The 17,011-nt window shown below is 39.9% G+C and overlaps 1 protein-coding gene across 1 annotated transcript in view; it reads left to right on the top strand.

Annotated features, from left to right (window-relative positions):
- The window catches only part of UBE2G1 (ubiquitin conjugating enzyme E2 G1), a 30,551-nt gene that overhangs the window by 3,674 nt on the left and 9,866 nt on the right, over positions 1–17,011 (top strand). The window contains exon 2 of the mRNA XM_056864947.1: positions 15,947–16,049. Within this exon, the coding sequence (XP_056720925.1) occupies positions 15,947–16,049 (103 nt within the window). The remainder of the gene's footprint in view (positions 1–15,946; positions 16,050–17,011) is intronic.

Here is a 17,011-nt window from a genome sequence, read left to right as displayed (position 1 = left end):
GCTAGTCACAGCTCTCTTAGAGCTCTCTCAGCCTCACCCACCTCACAGGGTGTCTGTTGTGGGGAAGGGAAGGTGATTGTAAGCCAGTTTGAGTCTCCCTTAAGTGGTAGAGAAAGTGGGCATATAAAAACTAACTCTTCTTTTTCTTTAGCTGTACATGTACCTTGGTGTCAATGACACCAAGTAACTAAATGCAGCTTCATTTTCCATAAAATGTACAGTGCATTTGTGTAGTACTGTGAAAGTTAGTGCTTGTTTCATGGCGTGCTGTATGAGATACCTTGTTATTGCACATGTCGTCAGAGTACCAGACCCCATGCGGTAAAGTGAGAACAAGACATTAGTGAGAAGTCCTCCTAATACAAGTGTTGAGTTGCAATCGTCCAGTGTTCCCCAAGTTTAGCAGTCTCTAGTACCCCTGAAGGAGGAAGAAACACAAGATTCTTTGCTTATTTGGGTGAAAAATACAGAGAAATCAGTCAAGGTTTGCAAGTCTCAGGCAAATGGTCTGCAAGCCTTCAAGTCTCAGGCAAATGAAAATTAGCAATTGGTATGAATGCAGGTCTGTAAAGCTCCCGCCTCCCAGTACACCACCTTGTGACATTTTCATTTCAGGTGTTCAGTGTCTAAAATCTTAATGGTTGTTTGCATGCTATAAAAATCGTAAACGTCTAAACCATGATGCAGCTCTGGTCTTGTGTAAAAATGGGCATTTATGTATGGCTTATTGTGTCAGAATGTAGATAGGAATGTAGCCCTCATTGCAAATAATAATGGGGTGGGGTGACAGTATTTGTATTTGGTTGGACATCCAATTTGTGCCTGTATGTCTTGATCCAGCAAGTAACATGCATATGGAAGCCTGCTTCTGTGTGCCAGCTTCCTGTTCTCTCAACTATTAATAAGGCTAAGCTTAACACAAATACTACAAATGCTGAAATTTGTATGTTGGTAATAGTATGCGGGTCAGAGGTCCCTTGAGAGTCACGTGTGTGGTGACACTTTTTCATCTGTCTGTGGTGTCACTGTGGATGCAGGTAGCATTTTAGTAGTTGCGGACCAGGTGAGAGGTAAGGGTTTGTTTGTATCTTCTTGAAGCAGGGGTTATGTTAAAGTTGTGTTCTCTGCAGACATCTTGGCAAACGAGGACTTCCTCTTGATAAGAGAATTCCACCACCCCCCTTAAAAAAGAGACTGCTCAGGAAATCCAGACTTCCCAAGCTCTGTTTCCTATGGCTGTCTGCTCCAAGAGGGAACTCCCTTGCGCAGCTGATGTTCCCAACCCCCTCCTGTGAATTGGCACTGGTGTCCAAGTTTCAGCTGTTCTAATCTTTAAACAGTCAGTATGTTAGCAAGTTATATTACTATCTACTTCTGTCACACTTGCATAGCTGTTTTTTTAGGCACCTACTGCCACGGTAGCAGCCGTGTTAGTCTGTTGCAGCAAAAACATCAGTGTTTTGCGGGACTTTGGTTACGTTATTTATTGCAGTGGCTAATAACACAATAAACCCCTCTCTCTTTTATGAGATATGGCTTGTGACACATGGTGCACTTGGTGCACTCTCGCACTTCAAATGCCTTATGAGGTGGGTGTCAAAAATGGAGGTAGACTCAAATAGGCATCTGAAGGTATTTATCACTACAATCTGTCGGTTAGCAATACTTAAACATTGCTTGAGCACAGGCGACTTAACTGCAACCTCCTGGTGTGCAGCACCTGCTGTGAGAGATAGGAAGCCTGGCATCAAACTATTCAGTACATTTATATCCTGCTTTTCTATCATGGAACTCCAGGCAGTAAAAACAGGGTACGCAGGTACTGACCAGACCTGCTTAACTTCAGCGAGGTTTCCATGTGCCTTCCAACCGCACCCTGAGCCTTGGCCTCTCCATAGGTTGGTTATATCTTTTGTGGCTAGTGAGCTTGTGGCTGCTTCTTGAGATGACTGTGTGGTGTTAGAAACAACTCCTTATTCTAGCTCAGTAATAGCATTAGCTAGGTGAGTGGTAGTTTCACAAACTGGGAACAACCAGTTTATGCCCTGTTCATCAGTGGGAAATGAGTAGTGTTTCAGAGGGGAAGCTTCTGGATTGTTGTGCTTGTTGGGAGTGTTTTTGAGGGAGAACTGTCTCTTGGAAGATCTGGTTGTGCTGTACTCTAAGACCGCTGCATAAAATGAGCAGTTGAGGTCTGTTTTGAGTGCTTTTTGGTGTGAAAGTTTTAGAGCTGTTGGGCTTGGCAAGAACAAGACCTTTACTCTCTCAGTGGGAAGACTTTAGTAACTTCTAAGTAAACAATTATGAGAAGTCTCTTGGATTAAAAAAAATTGGCTGTTGTAACTTTTCCCTTGTGTAGGCATGCAAGGGCTTCCATGAATATGCCTGGAGCTAGTTGTAGAGCTCCCAGTAGAGAGCTCTCTCACAAAGAATTTATGTAAAAAAAAATTTTTTTTTAAAGGCAGGCCCATTTGTATGTATTTGGTGTATGTTTTTTCCTCTCCTCTCTCCCAACCCCCTCTCCAAACTGCTTGGCGGCTGTGGTAAATTGGAAAAGACAACTTGCAGATGCTGCTAAATTGAACATCAAATTTGGGAAGATATGTGAAGAATTAATGTAACAGCATTCATGAAAAATCTTGGTGTCCTTTCTGGAATTTCTCATGTTCTAAGCTGCTTCCTGTGCTACTTAGACAACCGGAACAATACCTTTTTCTGGCAAAGGATATCATACAATACCTTGGTACTTCTGACGGTGTCATGTCTTGACACTACTGAGTTTTCATGAAACTTGGTTGCCTCCTGTTGCCAATGTCCTTTTTCAGTAGGCTCTGAAATGAAGTTAAATTTTTCGAGCTTGCTTGTCAATTTGGGGCTAGCAGTGCACATATGTTAATGGAGATAAGAGAAGCTAGGAGAAGTTACTGTTGAATGTGACTTTAGGATTGTGTGGGTGAAGCAGACTTGTGTTTAGATCTGCATCTGGAAGCAAGTGGAATGCAAAGGTTGATGGGTAGTGCTCGACTTGTATTTAGCTGATGTATAGCAAGGATGCCCAAATGCCTCCCTCTTTAGAGCACTTTTAAAGTTGGGGATAAACAAATGGGCATCTATACAGCTGAGAAAGTACTGGAAAAGGAACTGTTGCTAGGAATCCTGCTTCCAAACTAATGTTGACCAGGATTGGGGATTGAAGCACTCATACATTTGGTGCAGCCCTGGGAAGAAGGGTAACTTTTCAGCACAAAGCCTAAACAAATTTTTGATGTGAAGAGTAGATGCTCAGTGTAATGGACTTTTTATGACAGCTAGAAAGCTGAGTCATATGGTTGTCTGAGGCACTGTTTTATACACTAGTGCAGGGGGACACGCTTGATCCTGGGTTTAAATAACCTTTTGTGTAGTTTTAAAACAAGCTTAGCAAGACAGGTAGAATTCTGAAAAAGCTTGACCTTGAGCATCATGGGTCCTATGAACATATTAATGGCAATTGATGTCATAGCCTGGCTGACCTTTTTGAATCCATTAATGAGACCAATCCCAGAAAAGTAATGAGTGGATGTACTTTCTGTCTGGAGAACAGAATACCGCTTATAAGGATGTACCCTAAAACCTGAGATTAACTCTAGAAGTTCTCAAATAATGCTAAAGGAAAGTTTTGGTAGGATGTCTTATCTGTGCATGGTACCTAGCCGCAATCTTGATTGAAAGCTAGAGCTGGCCATTTCACCTATCAAGTATATATTTAAGGTATCAAATTGTTCAATGGTAACACAAAACCAAGCTAGTTAATGGTTATGAAGCAGTGAAAATATAAGCAATTATAATAGTACAATCCAAAATATAAATATACATGCATGATATTTCTGTTTTTATCCTGGAATCCCAGAAATTAACAGTTAAATATTTTTTTAAAAAGTATTGAGTAGCATTCTTTAGAAATCATACAAGATGAGCTTAAAATGTATTTATATGGTAGGTGGCTCTTGGTAAGCACTATGGAGAGAAGAAAGATGGATCCTGACTCTAGCTGAGGAACAAAGAGCTCTGACTTCTGCTGTCAAAAGCAGTGACAAGGGCATTCTTGGCTTCCTGAAATATTTGATCGTTTATTGCCACCCCAGCCCTGGTGAGTTACCTTTACCTTTATAGAGGCCTGGCTTTGTACATCCATTCATGGTAGCTATCTCATCCATCCCATTTAGAGTTACTTTAAAAACTATCTTGCCACTATGTAAGGTCAGCTTTCTAAAGGCATGGGCAATCGTTTGAAGACCCTTTAACTCCTCCATGGCTCCTCCTGTTTTAATTATTCTGAGACTTACCTGATTTTGGAGGTGGGGATCCACCTAATTCTTTGCAGATAGGGCATAGATTTGTTCCATTGTCTTAATTAATTTCTTGACCTTCCATAAGGTGACTGGCTTATTTTGGAATTATTAATATTTGTGTCCTTGGACCTGATTTGACAATCTAGTGAACGTAACCAAAGAAAAATGTTTCCCTAAATGTTCAAGTTACAGTAGTCTAAATTATAAACTAATCTTTCCTCCGAGACAACAGTTAAAGCATTGGTAACTAACTTTGCTACTGGATCAAGGGCGCGCAGTTTGCCAAGCCAAGTGATTCTTCATCTTTATAGTGGAGTCAGGCATGAAAATCCTGTGTACTTTATACAAGGGGAAGTAAAACTCTTAGGTAGCACTATAAAGTGTTAATCCCAGTTGATGTTAGGACACCCAGCAGAAGAATTTTCAGAAATTATCATAACTGGTCAACATTTCTCTAGGTGCCTCAGACCTCCCTAAAAGCTAAATCTGTGAACAGATGCTTTAAGATTTTAAAGCACAGTAAATCACTTCAGTGATGAGAGCAGCTTACTGTTGAAACTGTTTGGCTTTTGCAAATCTGCATGTACGTAACTCTGTATGGGATCGTGCCTCTGATATCAAACTTAATTTCATGAGACTTTTGACAGTTACTTTTCAAAGAACTGGTGTGTTTAATGATATATATGTATGCTTCAGATTGCAAACGCACGACTGTCATTTGTGACCCCTTGCTGTCTCTTATCCATACCTCTCCTCTTGACTTAGAGCTCTCATTCTGAAAACTCCCAAATATTAAACCTTCTATTAACTGTGTAGCTTGATGTCCAGAATTTGAGCGTAGAATGTGAATTGCCATGCAGTCATACTTCAAGGAATCTTGAAAACATACTGAAGGGTATGTGTAAAATTCATTTTTGTAGAGAAGCAACTGGGAAATCAAGCATTAGATATCAAAAATATTACAGCTCTGTTGAAGGATGGTTTGTTACTTTCACGTGCCCTATGGGGATGTTATGCACACTTCCAGTTATCTGCTAATTTAATATTGTCAACTTTAAATGGAAACTCATACCTATTTGAGCATTACAAAGGAATCAGAAGACTGCTGTAATCCTTACAATGTTGGTGTAAATCTTTACAATGTTGGGGCAAATTGAAATTCCAAACCTGTGTTTGAATGTTTTAAATTTTTCCAGATTTACATTAGAGTAGGAGTGGGTTTAGTTTGTAGGGTTTATGAAGAGCAGTGTTCCTGAGACATATGTCTTGAATACTGTGCTCGCCAATGGCTGTAACAATAAATTTAATGTAATATGTTTGAATATTCAGGAACTGTAATTGTATAAGGGACACAAGAAATAGAGGAGAGACAAATATGAGTAAAATCCTTCTACTTGTATGACAAAATTGAATTTGACTAGCTCTTCTATTCCAGCCTCTTCTTCTGCACACTGTTTAAATATTGGCTTTGGGGATCAATACTTAGAGACTATAGAGAGCAGGGAGTGCCTTTACCAACTTCCATCCCAAACAAAACTCTCCATGTGAAAACTTGCATACTGCTTCACAGTATGCATATGCTCAAAACTGTGGTGCTTGCCTGATCGATCCTGATCTAATTGTATGCTGTTGAGTCTTGGTGAGGGCGGAGAACTATGGTCATTTATGCATGGTCGCTTTACCCTCCTTTATTCCCTGTTTCAGCCAGGATCAGATATTTCAGTATGCATGTTACCTCATTCCTTGGAAGCTCAACACTCTTTCAACACACAACGAACCCAGCTTTTCCCATTCCTCTTCTGGCCCGAATTAAACCGTTCATCCTGGCTCATTTCAGAGTCACAGAGCATGCATACTCTGTTCTCTGGTTGAGCTTCGCCCCACCCTTTTCCAAACCCTTCTTCAAGGCAGCATGTAGATAGCCAAACAGGGGAAGCACAGAAGATTGGATTCTCTGACAACCAATCACGAAGCAGTGTGTAAAGAGGCAGGAATTCAAGTGCTTCCTGCTACCTCTGAGCTCTTTCTGAGCAAAAGAAAGGCTTTTTAAAAACGAGGCTTGGATTTCTCTCCCCCCCCTTTAAGATTTCTCCGTTTTTTTGTTTTTTGTTCTTAAAATGCTTTTTTATGCTGCAGTTGGGTCTGGGAGGAAGGAAATCTTCTCTCAGGGTGAGTACTGCAAAGTCAGCCAATTACGGAGCAGCATTTAAAGGGGTGGGACTAGATTTGAACTTGGGAGACTGCTTTTCTGTATTCATGCCTCCATTAGCACACAATTTCGTCCCTGATCATTCCAACCAATGCATACAGTTTTCCCCAACCCGGGTTACTTTGATCCTGGGTGAAACAGGGAATAAAGGAGGTTAAAGCGACCATGCATAAATGACCTATAAATGAAGTATGTATAATAAAGCTAGTTAAGAGTATTGAACAAGCTAAACTTATGAGGAGTTTTATTAAAATTCAAAGTATTGCTTGCTTGGGTTGCTCAATCTTAGAATGTATTTTGGAGTGGGGTTGAGGCACAGGTGCCCTTATACTTCCAAATGCTGTTTATAAAGAAGAAGAGCAGGCAGTCTGGTTAATAGGGACTACCGTTTGATGGCATCTCTGCCAGTGGTATGTGAGAGGCAGTGACAGTCGTTCTGTATAACCTTTTCTCACAGCACCAGGCTGAGAGTACTGGCACTGCACTTGTTTACTTTATTGTACAGTTGAAAGTAAGAAAAAGAAAGGGCATTAAGGACAGGGCCTTAATCCAGGATGGTGTAATATTAGCCTGGCTGAAAAGATGGTTGGTTTCTTCTGAAGTTGGCTTTACGCTGCACTTCTTCAAACTTGAATGTGAAGGACCAGTACAGGTTTCTGTCAGCTAAAAATTATATGTTTTGATCACTGGACAAACTGATTTGGTTTCTTATTAAAATAGTCCATAAAACACAACAGCTTGCTAGTCCTTTCCAGTACAAAGATTGGGTAAACCACTTTTTTGCTGTCAAGTCACAGCTGACTTATGGCAAGCTCGTAAGGTTTCCAAGGCAAGGGACGTTCAGAGGTGGTTTGCCATTGCCTGCCTCTGCGTAGCAACCCTGATATTCCTTGGTGGCCTTCCATCCAAATACTGACCAGGGCTGACACTGCTTAGCTTCTGAGATCTGATGAGATTGGGCTAGCCTCTGCAATGCAGGTCAGGGCACAAATACAAATCAAGAGCCTCAAAAAAATCACAAAGGCACTGGACAAACTTGACTACAGCCGTTGACTAAAGACAGAAAGCCCACAAATTTATAAAGGGCTGCTCTACCAGGCTACCTTAGTAGCCCTTGACATGGAACTCTTTGCTTTTGTGTGTTTTCTTCATTTGAATTTACTGACTGAAATGCTGCAGGCTAATAATTGTAGCTCCTGATTCAGTCTGGACATAACTGGATTAGCAGGATTCAGTGACTAGCTTGTGCCAGTTCTGTTAGTGACTGTCAATATCCACTTAGATACTCTTGTAGTTTGAAAATATGGCCCAACTTGATTACTTCTCACACATTTTGTAGGGGACATAGATTTTAAAAACATGAGTACCAAAACAGCAGAAACATGTGCAATGGTGTATAAACTGTGGAAAAGATAAGCAAGTAGGCCTATGTTGAGCCAAGTTAAAATAAAACAACTCCAACTATGGCTGTTACCACACTAGGTATTCCCAGCGATGTATCAAGAGTTTGGAAATGTTATAAAAAACATCGCTTTAAAAGGGTTTTTGGATACTACCGCTAAAAAATGGTTGGAAGGTGTCTTCACAGCTAAAGGGGCCAAACAAAGTGTGAACAGTATTTTTTATAACAGTTTCAAACTCTTAATACATCGGTGGGAATACCTAGTTCGGTAACAGCCAATGTGTGTCAGAATGAGTAGAGATGTGGCCAGCCTGAGCTCAGGCATTGAGACTGTTCTACCACTGCTATCATTGGTGGTTAGTCTTTAGTAACAAAACAGGAAAGAGAAGCTAAGTTTAACAAGTGGATGGTCTTGTTTACTCAAGTGGTTTTTCCTGTCTAGCAAATCCCATTTGTCATGGAAATATATTGGTTAATATTCATTTCTGTTGTACTGGGATGAGGATACTAAGAGGTCAGACTTAAGTCTGTTTGTTACTTAGGATTGATTGTCATGTGCCCAACAGAACTGCTTTAATATGTAATACGTTTCCTGCCTTCTACCTAGTTTAATGACTTTGTGTGCTTGAAGTATGATCATGTTTGGATTCCTGACAACTTCTTGCTTCTCCCCTGAGAGTTGAGCAAGAGAACACATGAATGATTACATTTCATACGCTAGTTACAGTATTATGTGTGCGTGTGCAAAATATACAAGCTGTTGCCCAGTGCTGAAAGGATTGCTGTTGAAAACTACTTTTAAGGTGTCAACCCACAGCAATGATTTAGAGGGGTCTTCTGTTATACTGCTACTGAATAGCTTACACACAGGGCTAAAACCTTGCAAAATTGCCTCTAGCATACCTTCAGTGTTACTGAAGGGCATACCTCTGCAGAAGTAGCCACCATGTCTGGAGAATGATGGCATAATTGAGCTCATGGAAACTGTGGGGGGGCACTTCTGTTTGCGCAGACCACAGTAGTTCCCTAGTGGTGGTGGCTGGCCATGTGAGTTGAACTGTCCTCAAGCATTTGCTGTGTGGAGCTCAGTAGCCCTGAGAAGGAGCAACTGGTTCTCTGAATCTAGATTGGGAACTGCTGTGTTAATTGTTGCTGTCCTTTGTTTTATACAACTTTTTAAATTGTAATTATGCTGCATGCTTGGAGGACTTTGGTTAAAGCATAAAATAAATATAGAAACCATTCTTTCTCGCATTCTATGTAAGCAATAAACAATATATGCTGTTACAGCTAGCAGAAAAAGCGATAGAATCAAGAAAACTCTGCTTTTTCCACATTTCGGTTCTGTTAAAATACACAACACTGATTCTGTAACTTTCCACTATATCTACATGTTACATAGATAAAAATACCTTATATGGACACTTCAGAAAAGACAAATGTTCATTAGGAACATGTATATAACTGTCTAATCTCTTTAAAAGCTGTAGTTTCTCTTAAAAACTGTAGTTGCTCCTACATTTATTTAGCTGTTTACCTTCGTTTCCCCCCACACTGCAGGACTCAAAACATCTTACAGAATAAAATCAGAAATCACAATTTTAAAACAATACATTCAGTAAGCACTCCTTCTATTAGCTTATGTCAACAGGCAGGGACTTTCAAAAGCATACCTGCTTTATCCTCTCTACCCCATGTGTGATTGTAGCACTTTTTCTTGGCCAATCAAGGCCTACAGACTGCTCCCTTTTGCAGATGGGTTCGAATAGTCTCAGCTTACTCTAGAACTTTTACAGTGATGGTCCCTACATAATGGAGGAACCCAGGAAGGCACCCACACTGTTGGTTTTCTGGAGGCTTTGCAAAGCGGAATTTAGAAAGATGTTTTGTGAGATCTCCCACGCATTTTTCTGTAGATTAGGTGATTTATATTAATCTTAATCTGTTTTGTGTGGTTTACTGTAACTTGCCTTGAGTCCTTTTTGGAGAAAGGCAGGTTAAAAGTGCTATAAATAAATTAGCTCCTTGAGTTGAACATGGAAGCAAATCAGCTGCCAGGCTGCATCAGACAAGTTATTGAAGAAGCTTTTGATATGGTTAATAGCAATGCTCATGCAGACATGTACCTCTACACTCCAGTTTCTCCTCTTTTGGCTCTGCTCCAACATAATTCCAGAGCCAATGGCCATTTATGCGTGGGAGGTTTTGCCTTGGATTTGCTTCTCTCTAGATGCACATTTTCCCCAACCGAATTCTCAGAACTCTGCATGGGGGCTTATTGTTGAGTTTGGAGAATTTGGATGGGGAAAGAGCCTGATCTCATCAGATCTCAGAAGCTAAGCAGGGTCAACCCTGGTTAGTACTTGGATGGGAGACCACCAAGGAAGTCCAGGGTTGCTGTGCAGAGGAAGGCACTGGCAAACCACCTCTGTTAGTCTCTCTTGCCATGAAAACCCCAAAAGGGGTCGCCATAAGTCTGCTGCGACTTGAAGGCACTTTACACACACACACACACAGAGCAGCAAATTCAAGGCAAAACCTCCCATGCATAATTGGCCAATGTCTTCTATAAAATGAGGACTGATTCATACATTAAGAAGCACGGCTGAGCTTCCTTCTCATGATGCTTGCTAGTATATAGAGCACCTCCTAAACTACATGGGAATTCTTATTATTGTAAGGGTCCAAAAAAGGCTGGTGCAATCCTGTGGTATACACAGGCTTCTGAGTCATACAGTTCTTCCTCTCTGCAGTTGCAAGCATGTGCAAGCCTGAGGGATGGGTGTGTGTAAGCCTGACACAATTGTATGGTGGAAGTTCAATAGTGCTGCTAGATGTAAGAGTTGGCCCTTGGAGAAATGGATGGGGCTGTTTCTAATTTCTGACTGCTTGGAAGTTCACCTTTTTAAGGTGTTGTCTAACAAAACAATTTCTCCCTTGGATTGTAGTCTCAAAATATAATTGATGATAAGAACGTGGAAAGAACATCGCTCTCTTTTGGATTCTGGTAGGAGGCAATCTTGTAGCATTTTGTATAACAATAAATTTAATACCATATTCAAGCTTCAGTGTTGAGATTCAATGCCTTGAAAGCAAGGCTGCTTTTAATTATGTTATTGTCAGAGGATTTCTGCTAGTAATGCTTATAGCAGTTCATATAAATCTGTTTCAGAACAAGAGCAGTTATGCTAAAAATACAAGAACAGCCACACCTTCTAGATTTCTTTTCTGTCCAGACCTTCATTTTATTCCAGGTGTGGATCTGTGTATGGGTGGATGAGAATTAGGTCCCTCAACTCTCCCCCCCCCCCAACCATACATTTGTTTAAGGGGAACCAGGCATTTGATTCCAGCAGTCTTAAGAAAATAGTCTGATTGGGTTCTTTTAGATTATAAAAAGGTGGTAGATAACGTAAGCATTGTCCAAAATACCTGGCTCTGCCCCGTTTGCTTGCAGTCTAATTTAAACTGTAAAGTAGTAGAAACAAAACCAAGAGCACTAGAAAGAAATTATTCAAAAGTTGTATCTGCTGGAAAAATGCATTATCCAGTGGTTACAGAGGCTACACAGCAAAGCCAGGCAAAACTGTTGTCTTTCTGTTATTCAGAGTGCTTTGGCAGAAGTGTTCCAATGAAATAGTTGGCTGCAACTGCCAAAGCAAGCTGAAAAGTTGAGATTCCAAGTATAGCTGGTGCTTCAGTCATAGGGCTCTTCCTGCTTAGTCATTTTTGTAAATGGTGCTGCTTTGACTTGAATTTGTAGAGGACTGTTTCCTAATAAAGCACTGTTACTCAGCAGGGTGGATAAAAATCAATGCTTTTTTACATTAAAAATTATTCTTTAAAATTTTAATCAATTTTTAAAATTAAAATCAGGTTTTTTTTGTATGTCAGATTTTTAAAAATAAAATGCTTTTTGAGGAAAACTCTAAAGATAGTTTAAATAGTTTTCTGTTAAGATGCATTATAGTCCAAAGGTTATTCATCATGAAATAAGGATTGGTTTTTAATTATGTAGCATGAGACTGTATATTCATGCAATGTTTAATTTTTTTGGCAAATGAATTCCATTAAACCATTCACAACCTCTTCCAGAGGTTTCTGTTAGATTATTTTGGGCAGTTTTTCCATCTCTAGCAGATATTATCATAGATGCTTGGTTTTGCAGTTCTCAGAACTGAATTTGTGTCTGCAGCGATAACATACCTCTTCACAGTAAAAATGTTATACAATAAACATACAGTTAAAAGACCTTAATCCCTTTGGAAATCTATGGACACAAAATCAACCCCTTACTTCACAGAATCAACCCCTTACTTTACCTTAATTTCCTTTGCAAATCTGTGTACACAGAATCAACCCCTTACCTCAGAGGAGTTGAACTCATTGGTTACGAGGGCCAGATAAGACATAAATATCATAAATTATCTATGTACTGTATTTTTAATAGTATAACCAAATCAGTAAATTTTTGATGTAACTGTAAAACGAATCTGAAAAGCTATTATTCTAAAAATAAAACCTTAATCTGGTTATAAATATTAAGATTATACCAGCCAGAATGAGTCTTTGTGTAGAAAACTATGATTTAAATCAAGTCTTACTGACTAGTGATTTAAATCTTGATTTAAATTGATTTAATTTAAATCAAATCCACGCTTTTACCAAGTATATCTTTTTAACTAGAGTCATAGGCAATGCACCATTCTCTAAAGCATATATTTTGGGCACTAGTGCAGTGGTAGGGACTATGTACACTGATAACCTATCCCATAAACTGGGAGTAAGATCTGTCTATGCACACAGCCATTGCTCTTTACTTGGTTTTTAATTCTTGGCAGTGCCATCATGGTATAGCAAATGGAAATGCTATTAGAGTAGAATGAGTCACTTTTCCATTTCAGACTGTAACCTTCTTACAAGAGGGTAATGCAGAAGCAAGGTCTTGAACCATGTTTTCCTTTCACTCTTCACTGCTAACTGTAATAGGAAGCCTAATTAGTCCAAACTTTGGCTCATCCTAGAGTGAGGGCAGAGTCAACATTAAAATGGGCAATATCAAATAGTTCTGAACCTGCGAAATCCCTGGGCTTTGATGTAAGGAAACCCAAAGGAGGGAACTGAGAAATGTCTAAAGATAAGAGTGCTGCTGAATCTGTTCTCTGCTACATGGTACAAACATCAGCTGAAAAATAAAAAGGAATGTAAGTGGCAGAATGCGTTATGTAGACTAAAATATGCAATCTTTTTTACCTCAGTGGAAAGGCAGTAAGCGCCTCTCGTGTCTTGGACCATGTCCATGGGCATCAGTTACATATCGGCTAAATTTTGCAAGCCTAGAACATAGCTGTGGCATCCAATTGGGCCAATGCCTTATTTTACTTTTGTCCTTTTCACACAACTGTCAAATTCTCCCCGCAAAATCTTGACTCAGGCTTCCCACGCAACATACTTGTAAACTTTTATTTGTGGGGAAACAATCAGCTGTTCCTGTTGCAAATGAATTTGGACTGGCTGCTAAGTGGGTAGTAACCTAAATATGTCTCTGAAACTGGAATGGGCATGTTCTTGTAGGTTTTATTCTATGAAGCTTGTGAGGGTGATCCAATACATTTCAGAGGAACATTACACTGTAATTTTATCTTTACGTGCTCTTTGAGACTTTTGGAAGAGTTAAAATCTGGTAATGTAAATTACAAGCTGCACAATGCTTTTCATGTCTATGCAAAAGTTAGTCCCATTTGCTTTGAGTAGATTTATGCCCTAGCAAGTGTATTTAGGATTGCAGACTTAGCTGAGCATGACAGTCTGGTCTTGACAAATGTGTAGTTTACATTGATAATAAGTGGACTTTCATTCCTGACATTGTGTTCCCTTGTATCCTATGGATTATTTGTACCAGGGAGTGGGCGCAGGGGAGAGCAGATATCTTGTATGTAATGTTCATTTTTGTTGAAAGTTTAGGATCTTAATTATCACAGTTTTCTTCCCCGGGTTACATAGATCATTTTACTATGCATGAGCACAACTAGAAGCTGAATTGAAAGCAGTTAAACTGTTTCCTTGTAAATATGTCAGAATCAAGAAGTGAGATTTTGCATGTTTTAAAATTGGTGACTACTTGTTTATAGAATCTGGCCTTTTAAGATATCTCTGTTGATCCAGATAACTAGGCCAAACATCAAATTTACCTTATCCTCAGACTTTTTATTTAAAAATTATGACATCAGGTAATTTACATCAAAGAAGATATGACAGGTATTAATTGTTTTCTATACTTGGAGCCAGCGTGGTGTAGTGGTTAAGAATGGTGGATGCGAATCTGGAGAACTGGGTTTGATTCTCACTCCTCCACATGAGCGGAGTATTCTAATCTGGTGAACCGGGTTGGTTTCCACACTCCTACACATGAAGCCTGCTGGGTGATCTTGGGCTAGTCACAGTTCTCTCCGAACTCTCTCAGCCCCACCTACCTCACAAGGTGCTTGTTGTGGGGAAGGGAAGGTGATTGTAAGCCGATTTGAGACTCCTTAAAGGTAGTGAAAATTGGGGTATAAAAACCAACTCTTCTTCTTAGCCCAGACTGAAGTGACAGAAGTACAAATTTCATTATGATCCTGAGTGGCACCATTTCTTTTTCAGCCACATCCACACAGTTTTTGTTTTATGAGAATCTCTTCACCCTGCTAATAAGTATTTTCCTTTTGAGCCTACACCAATGCAACCAACATGGGTGATAGTAATATTTACCAGCCCATGTGTTTTTTAGGTGTTTGTCAGATGCTTATATTAGAAACTTTTTATAACCCTTAAATGAATGTGTTGCATTTTGTTTGTTGAAATTGGGAAGACAAAGGGATTGCTAAGGAAAGAAATTGGACCTTCAGAAGATCCGCCGTTTGAATTGCTGTGCTGCTCGCTCCCCAAGTGTATCTCAGTCTTAAACATTTCTTGCCAATTCTAAGTTAGCATCTTAGAGGCCAATAATAGTGAACAAAACTAGAGATTTGACTCCACACACAACAAATTAGCTTGGTGTTGTGATGGAGTAACTGTGATGGTTGGCCTGAATCCAAGGTGAAATAGACAGATCTGAGCCTCCTGAAGCCTAACAGAATTCTTTTTTTGATCTGGTCAACTAGCTGTCTTTAGGGTGGTAACACTTGTTTCAAATGGGCTCTTGAACGCTGGAATCAGTACCATCATGGAGGACAGATAGCAAGGTCAAATGACTTGAGATTGCTTTCATTTGGAGGTGTTAACTTTTTTCTGCCACTCCCTTCTTATTGCTAATTTGACCTCTCCTCATTGTTAGGTTGCTTAGGAACTAGTTGTTGAGATTTCTGCAAGTTTGAGGTCTATAATATAATTCTACATTTGAACAGGTTTCTTAGCAATGTTTGGATTTCAAATCAAGTGAGTCCTACTCCGGGGTGGTTAGTCTGTGTTCTAGGTGTTACAGCGCTTAACACCTTTTCAAAGTCAGCTTGCACCCTGAAGGAATTTAGCATAGCAAAATGTGATGGTTAATTTTAGTAGGCTTTGTGCATGGTACCAATTGTGCATCCTTAAAGGCAGCAAGCTTTTATTATTCTGTTGCTCTTAGAAAGTGGCTTATAGGGGCAATTTTGTTTTCTTGGAACTAATGTGATCATTAATATGCAGTAGGGCTTTGTAGCATAATGGTTTGGTTTATCACTAGGAGGAGACATGTAGCCACAGTCTGGTATAGTGACTTGTTGTTTGATGGAGGGGGAAGAGTAGAAGAATGACTAGGGATGAGTAACTTGACATGGATTAAATGATTTTCTGATCTGGGCATTTGGTTACAGCCTTTCTGTTCATCAGGTAACAAGCAAACTGAAAACCTTAAAAGTGGAAAAGCAATACAATACTCACCTAAAGTGCACAAGTCCTGGAAGTTCTCTGCATGTGTATTATGAAGCAAAAGGCACAAGCAAATGTTACCACTCTGTAACAGTGTTCATCTGTGTTTTTAAACAGAGCTCAACAAAAACCCCGTGGAAGGCTTTTCAGCAGGCTTAATAGATGATAATGACCTCTATCGATGGGAAGTCCTTATTATTGGTCCTCCGGATACACTGTAGTAAGTATTGGTCATGGAAACAAAAATCATACTGCTTAAGCATTTAAGATCTTGCTAACTAGTTCAGCCCTCTTCAAATTGCTCTGGACTATAGATTTTACTAAAAATGTGCCTTAGTACTTCATTTTGTTTACTGAATATTGGTGTAACTTCTATCTATTGCTCAAGCCAATTGTCCTTGGTTATAGCAATTTCTCTATGCTGCTTTCTTCTGTCCAAAGGTTAATAGTCACTGTGTGTTGTCAGGGATACATGTGTGCCCTAGATACATGCCAATATAAATGTGGCCCGTTTACCATTTAGTCAAAATTCACAGTATAAGGTCATAATCCTCCCACCACACATCACTCCTATACCAAAGGAGTTTCAGGTTAGGTTCTGTACCTGGTATAAGGAATACCCTCAGTCTGGGCAGAGAAATATTGTAAAATCTTTGACAAAAGTGGCAAGTGCCTCTGTAGGCTTGGAAAAAATACATTCACATAGAGTAAAATCAGTAACAGTTCATTGAGAGAAATAATACAACCAACCCCCCCCCCCCCAGACTGGAGAATTAGCCCACTGGAGCAATCTAAATGTTAATCACTGTGATAACACCTGATATTAGAAGCCCACATCAACAGCCAGTCACTCCAAGCATTCAGACACTATACAAGTTACTCCACTTGCAGAGAGGTGAGAGTTACTTATCTGTTCAGGTTCAGCAAAGGTGTTTGGGAGCAGTTAGTAGTCCAAATCAGATCAGTCTGATACAAGAAAGGGCTCTTTTGTGGCTGAAGGTACACTGATTAAACACTGACAGCCCAATCCTGAAGGGGGGACAAAAGGGGTGTGGAGCTGGTATGACATCTGCACCGGTGATAATGCCACTTGCACTTGCTAAAATGGCACTAATGCCGGCACGGGGCACTTTTGCTGGTGTTTGGGGGCCGTGTGGCAGTGCTACACATGGCACAAGGGCT

Source organism: Euleptes europaea, chromosome 19, assembly GCF_029931775.1.
Source record: "Euleptes europaea isolate rEulEur1 chromosome 19, rEulEur1.hap1, whole genome shotgun sequence".
Lineage (NCBI taxonomy): Eukaryota > Metazoa > Chordata > Lepidosauria > Squamata > Sphaerodactylidae > Euleptes > Euleptes europaea.
Note: the sequence above shows the minus strand (reverse complement) of the source record. Positions and strands in the feature narration are given on the sequence as shown.